This window comes from Stegastes partitus, unplaced genomic scaffold (assembly GCF_000690725.1).
Source record: "Stegastes partitus isolate 25-593 unplaced genomic scaffold, Stegastes_partitus-1.0.2 Scaffold3634, whole genome shotgun sequence".
NCBI classification, from domain to species: domain Eukaryota; kingdom Metazoa; phylum Chordata; class Actinopteri; family Pomacentridae; genus Stegastes; species Stegastes partitus.
Window position 1 is genome coordinate 154,419 of NW_007581365.1, and position 12,361 is coordinate 166,779.

The 12,361-nt window shown below is 42.1% G+C and overlaps 1 protein-coding gene across 1 annotated transcript in view; it reads right to left on the bottom strand.

Annotated features, from left to right (window-relative positions):
* Nucleotides 1–8,475, bottom strand: part of ppfia4 (PTPRF interacting protein alpha 4) — a 64,784-nt gene extending 56,309 nt beyond the window's left edge. The window contains exons 1-2 of the mRNA XM_008306234.1: nucleotides 8,410–8,475; nucleotides 7,920–8,213 (exon numbers count right to left, since the gene is read on the bottom strand). Of these exons, the coding sequence (XP_008304456.1) occupies nucleotides 7,920–8,177 (258 nt within the window). The 5' untranslated portion in view covers nucleotides 8,178–8,213; nucleotides 8,410–8,475. The remainder of the gene's footprint in view (nucleotides 1–7,919; nucleotides 8,214–8,409) is intronic.
* Nucleotides 8,476–12,361: the final 3,886 nt, after the last annotated feature.

Consider the following 12,361-nt stretch of genomic DNA (forward strand, 5'->3'; position numbering starts at 1 on the left):
GGGAGGAGAGGACAAGAACGAGACAGCGATAGAGAGGTGTGATGTCAGGCAGCTGCTGGGAGGTAGATATGTTGTTAGACTCGCTTCTGATTCGTTTCTCTTTGCCTCTCCCAAAAATATGGATCAAACGAGAGTAATGAGCAGAAATTCTCTGATTATTCTCCCAAAACAGTTGAGCAAGAGCATGCAATTAAAGAAAAATTGGATCTCATTTTTGTATTTCTGTCCATGTTTTAAATTGGTAATAAAACTTTGTACTGGCCAAGTTTGTTAGTGAGATCTGGGAATGCATCAAAACTGAAAAAAAAAAAGTCTAACAAGGCAGGGTGAGCAGTCTGGTGATCATAAAGGTTTTAAACAAACCTGCCGGTTAGCTACACTGAAAAGAAAAACAAAGGGTGAAGCTGTACTCTGCAAATATCTGTCACAGGTTACATAGCAGTGTTCCTGATCTGCCTTACTTACATATGCAGATAATACCTACTACTACCTACTATTAAATTGGCTTGTATATTGTGGAAAAGCTTTCAGCTTGTTTGCGACCTGTTTTTGTGATTGGACTGCTTATTCTTTGTTCCCTGTCTGGCTTCTTTTTATCAGTGTTGCTGCGTTTTTGAATCTCATCAATTAACTTGTTGAGTGCAATGTGATTATAATAAAATTAAATAATAGGCAAAGCTTTGAAATAAGACCCGAGTAGTGAAAACACCAACACATTTAAAAATGGCTACATTTGAGTATATACCTAGAGATAAAAAAGTTTTGTGAAAAATAGATGTGATTTAGTCAAGTTTCTAAGTTGACCCCTTGGCCAAAGGGTTCAGATACATGAATCACATTGTCTCTGGTGCAATTCTGGTCAGGGGCCCATCATTGCTCGGCTGTTGTGAGGACTTAAAAATGCCCCAAAAGATATGTAAAAAAGAAAAAAAAATCAATGTTTGGGGAAAAGAAAAGTTCATGTAGTGGAAGAATGTGGATGGAACACCACCCTTGGCTAAGTCTGAAAAAACTTTGCCCTCTATTTCTTTCAGTCTTATACCCTCCCTCTTTTTCTGCTCTCTCACAGGGTTTCTTGGTGGCATTCAGCTGCTCACTTCATGCTCCACTTTCCTCCGCATCAACCCAAATTCTAATATTTGGTGCTTGCATAACACATAGCATAACATTTGGGCTTCAGTAGCAGGCCAATGAGATGTGGTAATTTTTCATCTGACTTTGCCCACCCTTCTCAATATTCTCCTATCATGGCGCACAAAGCTGCCTCAGCCGTCCATGCATAAGCAACACTAGCCGTAGGCGTACTCTCTCACACACGTACAAACGCAGCGACTCAAGACGACATGCAGACAGTGCATGCTGACATTTAAGAAAATACCCGCAGTTGTGTGTGTGTAATTGTTTCTGGGTGACAGCAAATGTGTAGTGCTGCAGCTAATCACTGTTTTGAATACTGGTTCATCTGCTGATAATTTTCTCAATGAATCGATTAGACTGTAAAACATCAGACGAAAAGGCCATTTACGGTCCCAAGGATATGTCTTCAAACGCCTTGATTTGACAGTATAAAATATTCAATTCACCACAATGTGTTGAGAACGTGAAACTGTCAAATTTTTCCATTTCTTCATAAAAAAATGACCCTCAAAGCAATTATTTATCAAAATAATGGGTGATTAATTTTCTTTCAATTGACTCATCAATTAATTGCTCTGTAAATGTGAGTAGGAGTGTTTACGTCTTGCTGAAAGTGTGGATGTGTTATAAGCCACATCCATCTCCAAATACTGCACAGGAGGCCTTTAGAGCTCTTCTACCTTTCTCTGCAGTCTAACGTATATTAGCTTTGACCACTCATTCCCTCTCACACTGTACCTGTAAGCAAAACACACCTCTAGCACAGTAACTACTATGGCTCAGGACCAAGCCTGCTAAGCTCGTTCCTGCTGGCTTCAGTTCAAGCAGTGTAACATACCCTGCTCTGTACTAGCTGACCAACCATTACTACAGCAATGGTGATATTAAGTCTATTTATTTATTTACTGCAATATAGGGATTGATTAAGGTCTGTGAACAGCTTCATTGTCCTTTATAAGCCCTGCAATGACACATTTAAACCTTGGCAGTGTTCCTTTTCAGGCTGGCTGCAGTCTTCATGAAGTACATAAACTGTCCTCCCCACAGTAGGTAATTTCAAAATAAAGCCATAAGTAGGACAGTAGAGATGGGTATCATTTGAAAAATTTTGATATAGTACGATACCTTTAACCAATAGAAGCCCAACTTCTCAAATGTTGAAGTATTCTAACACCAGGTCAGCCCTAACACTGACCTCTGTCCACACCCAGTATCAGGTTTGGTGTTGCAGTAAGTGTACCGACATAGCCTTGGTTACATTGTACTCTGTACACTGCAGAAAAGTGAGAACTTAAACTACTGCATGTCTGGAAAAGCAAGATGCTATCACGTGTTACGTTTTGCTGTAATGTTTCCATAAAGCAAGCATTCATACAAGACTTAAGCTACCTAATACATAGTCTGTAATGCAGTCTAAATATATCTGATCAAAGATTAATTAAAGAAGAGGATGAATTTGAACAAGTATCCAATGCCAGCTTCTGTTACTTAAGTTTTAATTGGTGCTGAGTACTAGGTTACTCCCTGGCCTAGTTATGGGAATATATATAGGAAATTTGCATCAGACCCAGACTCTCTGGAAGTATGTTTGACTCACATTGGTGATTGTTTGACTTAAGATGTTCAGAATACAGGTTACTTGACTTTGCATTTATTATTATCTCACTACAGTACTAGTGTAGTGGAACTACATTATAACCCCAGTCTTGTATTGTACAACAATACTACATTTCCAGTGCAATATAAATCACAGAATGACATCCTGTTATGAGGCTAATTCATCAAAACTCTGTTTAGACCAAATGAGGGAATAATCTAACATGTACAGTCACTTCATAAAGTATAAGGACATTTTCACTTTTGCACACTTTACTGTGTTGTAGATTTAATAGTAATTGGATTTAAAACAAAACAGAAGTATATGGAACCTTTTTGGTGGCACTGAAAATGTATCCTGTTTTGAGGTGTGTTTATAACTTGACTGGAGTCCAACTATGGCAAATTTAATGTATTAGGCATAATTTAGATAGGAAGACACCTGTGTAGGTGTCCCTCGACTGCATGTTGGACAAAGCCCAAGCAATAATGTTCAAGGTACTCTCGGGAGGCCTCTGTGATCAAATTGTGGTGAGCATAGATCAAGATAGATTCAATAACTGTGAAATAGAAACAAGTTTGGAACCACCAGGAGTCTTCATAGAGTTACCTGTACAGCCAAATTGAATAAGTAGGAACATGACCAAGAACTCGATGGCCTCTCTCAACTTCAGAGGTTGTCTGCAGAGACGGAAGAACCTGCCAAGAGGACCACCATCCCAGCAGCATTCCATCAATCAGACATTTATGGTAGAGGGGCTAGACAGAAGTCCCTCATGTGTAAAAAGTACTTGACAGCCTAGGCCAGTCTCTAGTCTGAATTAACAAAACTTGAACTCTTGGAACAAAACTTCAACGACTGTGTCTGGCAAACACCATGCAATGCCCATCGCATGCATAACAAAGCCCCTACGGTGAAGCATGGTGGTGGCAGCATCATGCTTTGGGTGTGCTTCTCAGCATCAGGAACAGGGAGATTGGTCCAAGCTGAGGGACGAATGACAGAATACAAGCAAGCAAAAACAGAGAGGATCTTGAATAAAACCTCTTCCACAGTGCAGAGACTGGGATGGTGGTTCACCTACCAACATAACAGCCAAAACAATGCAGAATTGGCTTAAACCCTACAAGACACTTGTAAAGAGAGCTGTAGATAGCAGTTCATAGACACTTCCGAGCCAATCTAAGGGGGTCTGAGTGGATAAGTCAGGAAGAAGGGAATAAATTCCCCAATTTAAGGCATGCAGACTAAGAAAATGCAAACCTGAAAACATTTTTAAAAACCTGCTTTGACATCATGCGTTGCTGAGGGTAGATTGATGAGACAATGCCATTTTGTCACATTAAACTATATTTACAACTCAATAAAGTGTGCAAGACGTAAAGGGATCTGGACACTTTATGAAGTGACTGTTGTCACACAAACACAGGGTGCTTTGAAAATCTTAAAACAGTGAGCGCTGTGTCATCTTCCATCCCACACAAGACTTTGTTGTGCTGCAGACAAAGGTCAGATGCAGGAGTAGGAGGGGACAAGAACTGTCTCTGGGACCAGTTAATGGACTACCAGATTACTGATGAGTTAGATAAACTGAGAGAGTGCGAAAGAGACAAACAGCAGTAGACAGAGAGGAAAACTTCAGAGATAAGAAGAGCAAGAGAAACTGAAGAGAAATGAGGGGTGAGAAAGAATGAAGATGCAGAGGAACAAGTAGTGAGAGGAACTGCTGTCACATGTATATTTTACATGGAGAAAACGCATCAACCTTGAAACACTGATAGCAGGACAAGGATGAAGACATACACGTAAACTCAGAGGCACGCACTTTTTCATAGCGGCACGAAGCTATGTGCGTTTATGTGTCCGCACAAGGGTAAGCAGCAATCACAGCTACAAGAAGTCAAAGGCCAGGTCAGTGCTATGTGTGAGGTCGAACAAACAACACAACCTGCATCACTGTATGTTGCGTACGAATGGGGGACAAAGGGTAGAATTCTGAAATGGAGACAGTTGTTTTGGAAGGGCAGCGAGGTGTGTGTGCGCCTTTATCTGTGTATTTGTATGCTGGCAAAAATAGCCAGTGTTGTGTCTGACTGGAACAGGTGTCCAAACATCACAACACACACACACACACACACACACACACACACCCACCATCGAACTCACATCCCACTGTAAAGGCACAGACCTCTTTGAAAAATTGAACTCTGATTCTAGTGTGGAGGTAGAATATGCCTTGGCACCTCTCTCACATGGCAGATATAGTGTATGCAGCATGTTACAGTATATATGTACTATGTGTCACCCATAACCATACAGATACATAGTCCTGATCTAATCAGGAAAGGTGACATGCACAAAAGTGAGCCTTTTCACTATTTCCCAAAATGTCAAATGACTTAATTTTGACCATTATTCTGCAATCTGCCTCTTGTATGACAAGAGAAGTAAAATACGATGTCATCCCTAACAGTAAAACTACAGAAATATACTTTATGGGTGATGAACAGTGACCTGCTTTATTTGGGCACACGGTGTTCACCAACTATCTGCCCTCTCTGCATTACACACACATATGCGCACACGCCTGCTTTATAACACATTTCCTTTGACAGCGTCAGAACAGTTTGCTTCACACAGAAAAGGAACAATGTGTATGTGTGAGTGTGTGTGTGTATAATATAAGCATCTCAGCGCATGCAAGCATGTGTGCGTGTGTGTGTGTGTGTGTTTAAAACCTAATTTGTCTATGGGCAAGCCCATCTCTGAGGGCTGTATTAGAAGCATTATGCACTGTAATGGGCTGACATGTTAATCTGAAACTCTATTCTCTGTAGCTAATGAACATATCCATCCTAGTCTGTGTTTGCGTGTGACTGTGTGTGTGTGCGCGTGTGACTGTGTGTGTGTGTGTGTGTGGCAAAATGGCAATGTTGTCCCATTTTTTATGATGCTGTTGAGGCAAACATAAATTTGAGCATTGATGCCAAGGTGATTGGGGTTTATGTATTTTTTAACATTACAAGACAGAAGAGCCACTGAATTTTGAATTGCTCACACACTTTGTTTGCTCCATGTGTGTTTGTTTGAGTGTGCGTCTTTGGAGGAGAGACATAGATCTGACAGTTCTGGGTCAGACCAGTCCCATGGAGTCAGGAAACCTACAGAAGGGATAACAAAACACAGACACACACACACACACATGCACACGTCTCATAGGTGAAGATGACAAATGTTTGTTGGGCAAAATGAAAGAGAAGAGGGCTTAAATTCAGGGGAAGAGACTGTAGTGTCACGCCAACACTCATATCAGTTTGCACCTTAGGAGCAGAGAGGACTGAACAAACAAAAAAACTCACATACAACACACATGTAGACACCGATGACTGCAGGGCTGCACAGCAGAGGCGGCGAGCGGAAACAGAAAACTGTTATATTGTGTTGTACATCGAGGGCACAAACACTCCAGTTATGGTCATGTTGAGCGCAGCCACGAATCAACCTAATTATCACTGACACATATAGGATAGTGAGGTCAGGAGCATTGCCAACCGCTACAACGTTGCTCTAATATATTCATCACACCCAAACTTGAGATATCAGATACAGTATGTTATTTTTTCCACACTTCCCCCTCATCATTACAAAACACACTCTGCAATTTCCAATAGTGCACCGGGGCCAGACAATCCTCATTCCTCAGCTGAGCAGAGCAAAACTGAGCAGAAATCAATCGCAACTGAGATTTTCTCATTTCTCTGTATTGCTTCACCCGCTGTCCGTTGCATCAGCTCTCCACTCTGTGGCTGGTGTGGAAAAGGACCACTGGCGCGTTTTGCCATGTGTGCGTGCACGAGTGTGGGTTGTGTTTTTGCGAGAGAGAGCGAGAGACAGCTTATGCATGTGCACGCCAGTCATAATGTCTGCATAATGTCCCTGAGGTCTATGACTGTATAACTAATACTTGTTTTATTGCTAGAATAAAACATTACACTGAACCAAGCAGGATTAAGAAACAAGCATGACAGCCTCTTCCCACTCCCTCATCTCTGCCTCACCGACACACACATTCACACACAGACATGCATGCATGTGTGGAAGCAAGCAGCCCAGGGCCATGTACACTAGCAAGCAGCCATGTTTCTTTCACAAGAGGCTGCAGAGAGCCTGTCATCGTCAGCATGGTTCCCTCCCATGCTCTCTCCGCTCTCTCGCACACCGTGCAGTGACATCATGCCACGCATTTAGACCAGAGGGTCAGAGGCTAACACAGCTTTATGTGCTGATGCTTCATTGTCGCCATGCTCGGTGACTGCAGCGGCCCTCATTCAGCTCTCGTTCTCTCAAACACATACTTACGTCTTTTAAATGTCAAAGATATCCTAATTTAAAAATCCACTCCTTCCGCTCCCATTACCACTGACAGGCAGGTCACCACACACAGAGGTGAGGTTGTTTCCACTCGGATAATTATAGGTACCCCTACCAGCAGGACACTACTCTAACATCAGCCCTGCACAGACTGAGTCAACGATATTTCAGTGAGTAAAAACCATCCGTCAACTTCCTACCCACCTTTCAACCTACTACATTACCTTTCTGCCCACAAGACATTTAGATCCTCCTTTCTGGCATGCTGCCACTTATGAGCTTTTGAAGTGCCTGTAGCCTATATTCCCATCATCTTCACAGTTATTCTCGTGGTGATGTCCTGGGACATGAAGGAGCGTTGGAGGGGTTCCCCAGCAGTGGTGTGTGACGCAGAAACCTTAGGCTATAGGTATAAATTTAGACTTTTAACACTGGGACCATTTCAGGATGAGAACCTGGCAATAGAGGTAGACCCACTTATGTGATGAATCAGTGCTTTTGTGGTACAAGCCCTCAAATAAACACAACTCACTTGATATACAGTAAACCTCGAGTTTTGGGGATCATGGAGTTCACTCCTTGAATCCAAGACCACCACTGCTGACCTATAGCCTCCTCACATAGCTGTACCCCGCAGTGCAGACAGATGTCTAATTCAGTACCGTACAGCAGCTACCAAATGACAAGCTGTGCACACAGAGGACGCTTCTCCCTGGGATTAAACCACAGCCACCTATCAACCCCTCTCCACCCGACATCCAGACCCTCCTCCTCCTCCTCCTCCTCCTTCCAAGGCCGGCTGGCTGCTCCTCACCTGAGGCAGCGCGGCGTTGATCTGCCGCTGGAGCACGTCCCTCTCGTGCAGCGCCCCCTGCAGCTTAGTCTGAGACTGAATGAGGGTCTCCTGAGTCTCCCTGAGGGACTCCAGCAGCTTGTCCCTCTCGTCCAGCATGTTGACCATCAGCTGCTCGAAGTTGGCCTCCTGGTCCGAACCGTTCGGGACGCCGCCGGTGCCTCTGGGAGGACCGGCTGAGTCTCCTTCGCTGATGGTCGGCATCACCTCGCACATCATCTTCCCTGCTCTGTGGTCTGCTGTAGGACAGTGTCGCTGTCGGGATTAGGGAAGGGGAGATGTGCGGGTTACAAGGCTGATAAAAGAGACTTACAATAACTGATAAGACGGCCTATTAACGCCCCGTGGCGACGCGCTGCCAAAGCAACCGTGGATGCGCACCCCGATCCCCTTTACATTACAGCTTTCTCGTGCATCAAACGTGCATTCCTCAGCTTTCCTATCGCCATACCTAATCAGAGTGCCCGAACTGATGAGATGATGGTTGACCTTTCATCCATATTAACCGGCGTTTCTTCACCCCGTGAGCAGATCCGCCCTGCCCGGCGCGCCATGCACTCACATGTAGAAATCCCGGCGTGATATGATTGACAGCTCAGAGATAGACGGGTACGTTTGGAGGGGTGGTGCCCGCCAGCACGACGGAGATCATAGTACATTGGCAGGAAAATACATTTAAGAAAAAGCTGAAAAAACGAAAAAAAAAAGAAAAAAAATCCGAGAGGAGATCGGCGTCCTTTTTTATTTTTTCTTACTCCCGTGGATAGTGAGAGCGAGTCTTATCTGCATCCGCCTTCTCCGCTTCCATCTCTCCACACCGCCACCGAGCTCACTCCTCCTCCCACACACACACACACACACACACACACACACACACACACACACACACACACACACACACACACGAGGGAATCTGCAGTTGTCACTACCAGGCTGGAAATAAGGGACCAACTCCCCACGATCAGCCTATAAGCGTCTGCACCATATGCGCATGCAAGAAAAAAAAAAAAAACCAGCCTGACGGTCATTCATGTCATCTACAATAATCATGATTCTGCAGTTATATCGTGTTACGAACAGCCAGCCCAGGCTTGAATCTTAAATTGCTGAAATGTAATTAACTCTTCACATCAGCACCACTGAGCGCGTCCCTGACCTGACAGCTCCTGGGACATGATGCCCGGTCCAGTGCCATCAGTTTTAACCAAGCCAGAGTGTGCAGCGCACCCTGCAGGAGCTGAACAGAACCTGAGGATTATTCAGAGAGAAAGGGATGCGAAACAGGCTTTACCTTGTGTGATGGCACTTTATTCTTGCCTCACCCCTTCCACCTAAATTGCACAATTCCACAACACCAAGTTCCTGAAGCACACCAAACCAACACTGTCCAAGCCCTGTCTGTGTATTTGTTGCATGTGTTGCAGTGGCTAGGACTTTTGTTCATTGCTCTGATCATTAAATAATGTGACACAGCAGTAATTAACCTCTCACAGTTAGGTGCAGCCCTCCTGCTCTGTCAAGGCAACAGAAGGACACAGTGCAGACTCCAGTGAGCAGTCGTTACCCTAAGTTATGGTGACTTGCGCAAAAAAAATATCTAGTGTCTTGTTTCTTCCTTCATTTATGGAAATTTGTGTTTCAGCGCTGCATTTTCTGCTAACTGCGGGTGACAGGAGAAAGCCATTTCTTGAGCTGCTTGTAACGGTAATGAAGGGGGGTTTGCACTCAGTAAGATGGAGCAGTCTGGGGAGCTCTCCCATTTGCATGACCTTTTGTATTTTTAAGGCTTTTTCTGTTTATTTCTGGTGATTTTTTTATGTGAGGCGCTGTGGCTTTGACACATCACCCATTAGAATGTGAAAAGATATCTACGTAAATCCATAAACAGGTGCGTCTTCTACATAAAAAACATCTTTGAATCATACACAAGGGGCAGAGCTACTAACAGAGTTGATAACACTCAAAGTCTGATCCATGTGCCTGTTTAAACTTTAAAGAAAAGACTCAAACAATAGCAATGATTTAACACATTACTGTGAGGCATGAATATATTATTTTATTCATAAGCACATTGCAGGGCTTTGTAATTTAATTCTTGCTTTAAGGTAAAAAGCAAAATCATAGTGCGTTCCTTAAAGTGCATTAAAGACAGAGTCGGCCTTATTTTGCCACAACACCCCATAACTCTCCCAAATAATTACATTTTGTCCTTGGTTACCATTTATATATTGAAAGTCCATAGTAATCTGCTTACCTTTAAAAGAAAATCAGCACTAAAACATGACCTCATTTCAGTGTGTGGAGAAAGTGATAAACAGCCTGCATGTAAAAGTGATGATCACAGAGAACACACTTGTTATGCCACGATCAGATTTGTATTTAAATGTACAGATGAAGGTTTGCGGCCATTTTCGGAGTGAAATTGGAGGCTGCTAAGATAACAGCTGTGATAATTTCTGAATTCTTGGAGAAAGATAAAGGAAACAGTTTACTTAGGCGAATGAAATGAACTCTGAGACATGCATTTTGAAATAAAATCTATTCTGTACTCTCTCTCTCTCTGTATGTATGTATGACATCACTACTGTCAGGCTAAAAACCTTCACTACATTTTCACTTCACATGTATATATTTTACCCTCCATGTCAGGAAAGCTTGAACGCTTGAGGGCTACAGTGAACTGCTGAAAGCATTGATGGATATTTTTCACCCCCTACTGGTGGAACAGATTCTCTGAAGCAGTGTTCCAAATCAACTTCAATATTTACAACTCTGACCTTTACTTGATGTATTGTTTTTGCTACAAGCACTCTTGGTTTACTCACATAAAACTAGCAGTATTTCAATTTGAGCTCACTATTTATTACTCTCTGAGAGCAATGTCTAAAGAAAATGATTTTTTTTTTTCAAATCCAGTGGAACAACATGCGATACATCTGTATTGTATTTATTGCACAGAAGAAAAAAAGAAGTGGTCTTTAATTTTTCCTCATGAAGTGGTCTTTTCTGTCTTGTTTCTTCTGTACTGTTTTATTCAGCAACAACAGACTTAATGCAGTTAAAGATATACATCTTCAATGTTTGATAAATAATTAGGATCACAGGATAAATTAAATTAATTAGAAAAAAGACAAAATGTTGGAGCTAGGCAGGATAGCTGTTGCTTGGATGAGCAACAATGAGAATCTCAACATCGACAGGAAGGACAAAAGATCTTTATATTGGTAGCAAACCTTGTGGTTTGTATCCTTCAATTTGAAATCAGTATGCTGTGTTTACAAAAAGGCGATATGGGGGAAAATGAATAGAACTCACTAGACACTTTTTCCTCCAACATACGCATTCCACCTATGTGCAATAACTGTTACTACCTTATCCCTGTGTATATAGTCGTCTTAAAAAATAATCTTCTTTATATAATGTTTTTCTCCTGCAATTTTGCACTGTGTGTTTCTAAATTATTCTTGTACTGACTTTACACTTTTTCTTATTGAAACTGTTGTAACGGTGAACTTTCCCCACTGTGGGATCAATAAAGTTTTTCTTATCTTATATTACACAGCATTGGGGAGTTTCTATGTATCTGACTCAACAAAGGGTTTGACGAATGCTCTGGTCACTACAGGAAAAAATACTTAATTTTTTGTTACATCTCCAAACTAATGCCCTGCTGATTACTAAGCTGTCAGACACTGGAGCATCATCTTTACAGAGTGACAAAGTCGCCTACCTGTGATTTCCTGACATGATTCTGACATGAGCAGTCGATGAATGTATGAGACAAGTCGTGCAGAAACCATTTCATAGCACATTAGCAAAATCAGGCTGATGGGAGAATCTGCAGAAAAAATACTCTAAAAAAACTACTTTTCTATGCTTGTATTGCCAAAGTCTTCAGTTAAGTGGATACTTGAGTTATCAAGGTGGGGTTTTCTGGCAAGTTATATACTTCTTCATTGGTCAGCATTGTCTTATCAGTTATGGCAGCAAGTATTTGGTGAGTGTAATTAAGAAATAACTTGTAAAACTAGAGGAGAGGAGAAATAAATCTGACGAGGATCTTTACTTACACAGAATCTATAGGGAAGTAACCAAGTTGCATTGTGCTTCTGCTATTGTTCCTCGAAATTTTAAAATTTAAAATATATATTGTTTATTTAAAGTGTTAATTCTGAAACCTTTTAATACAATTTTTCATTTACTGATAAAAGAATGGGGCGGACTTACTTTTCTCCATAGAAATCATCAAAATCCTCATTGACCGGCAGATGGCAGCAGTGCAGAGAGCGCTGCAGCAGGAGGACGGGAAAATAACAACAATAATCTCGCGTTACTTGCAGCTGTTACGTCATTCCATGATGGCTGAAGATCCTGGCGGAACATTTTTCAATTTCTCTGTCATT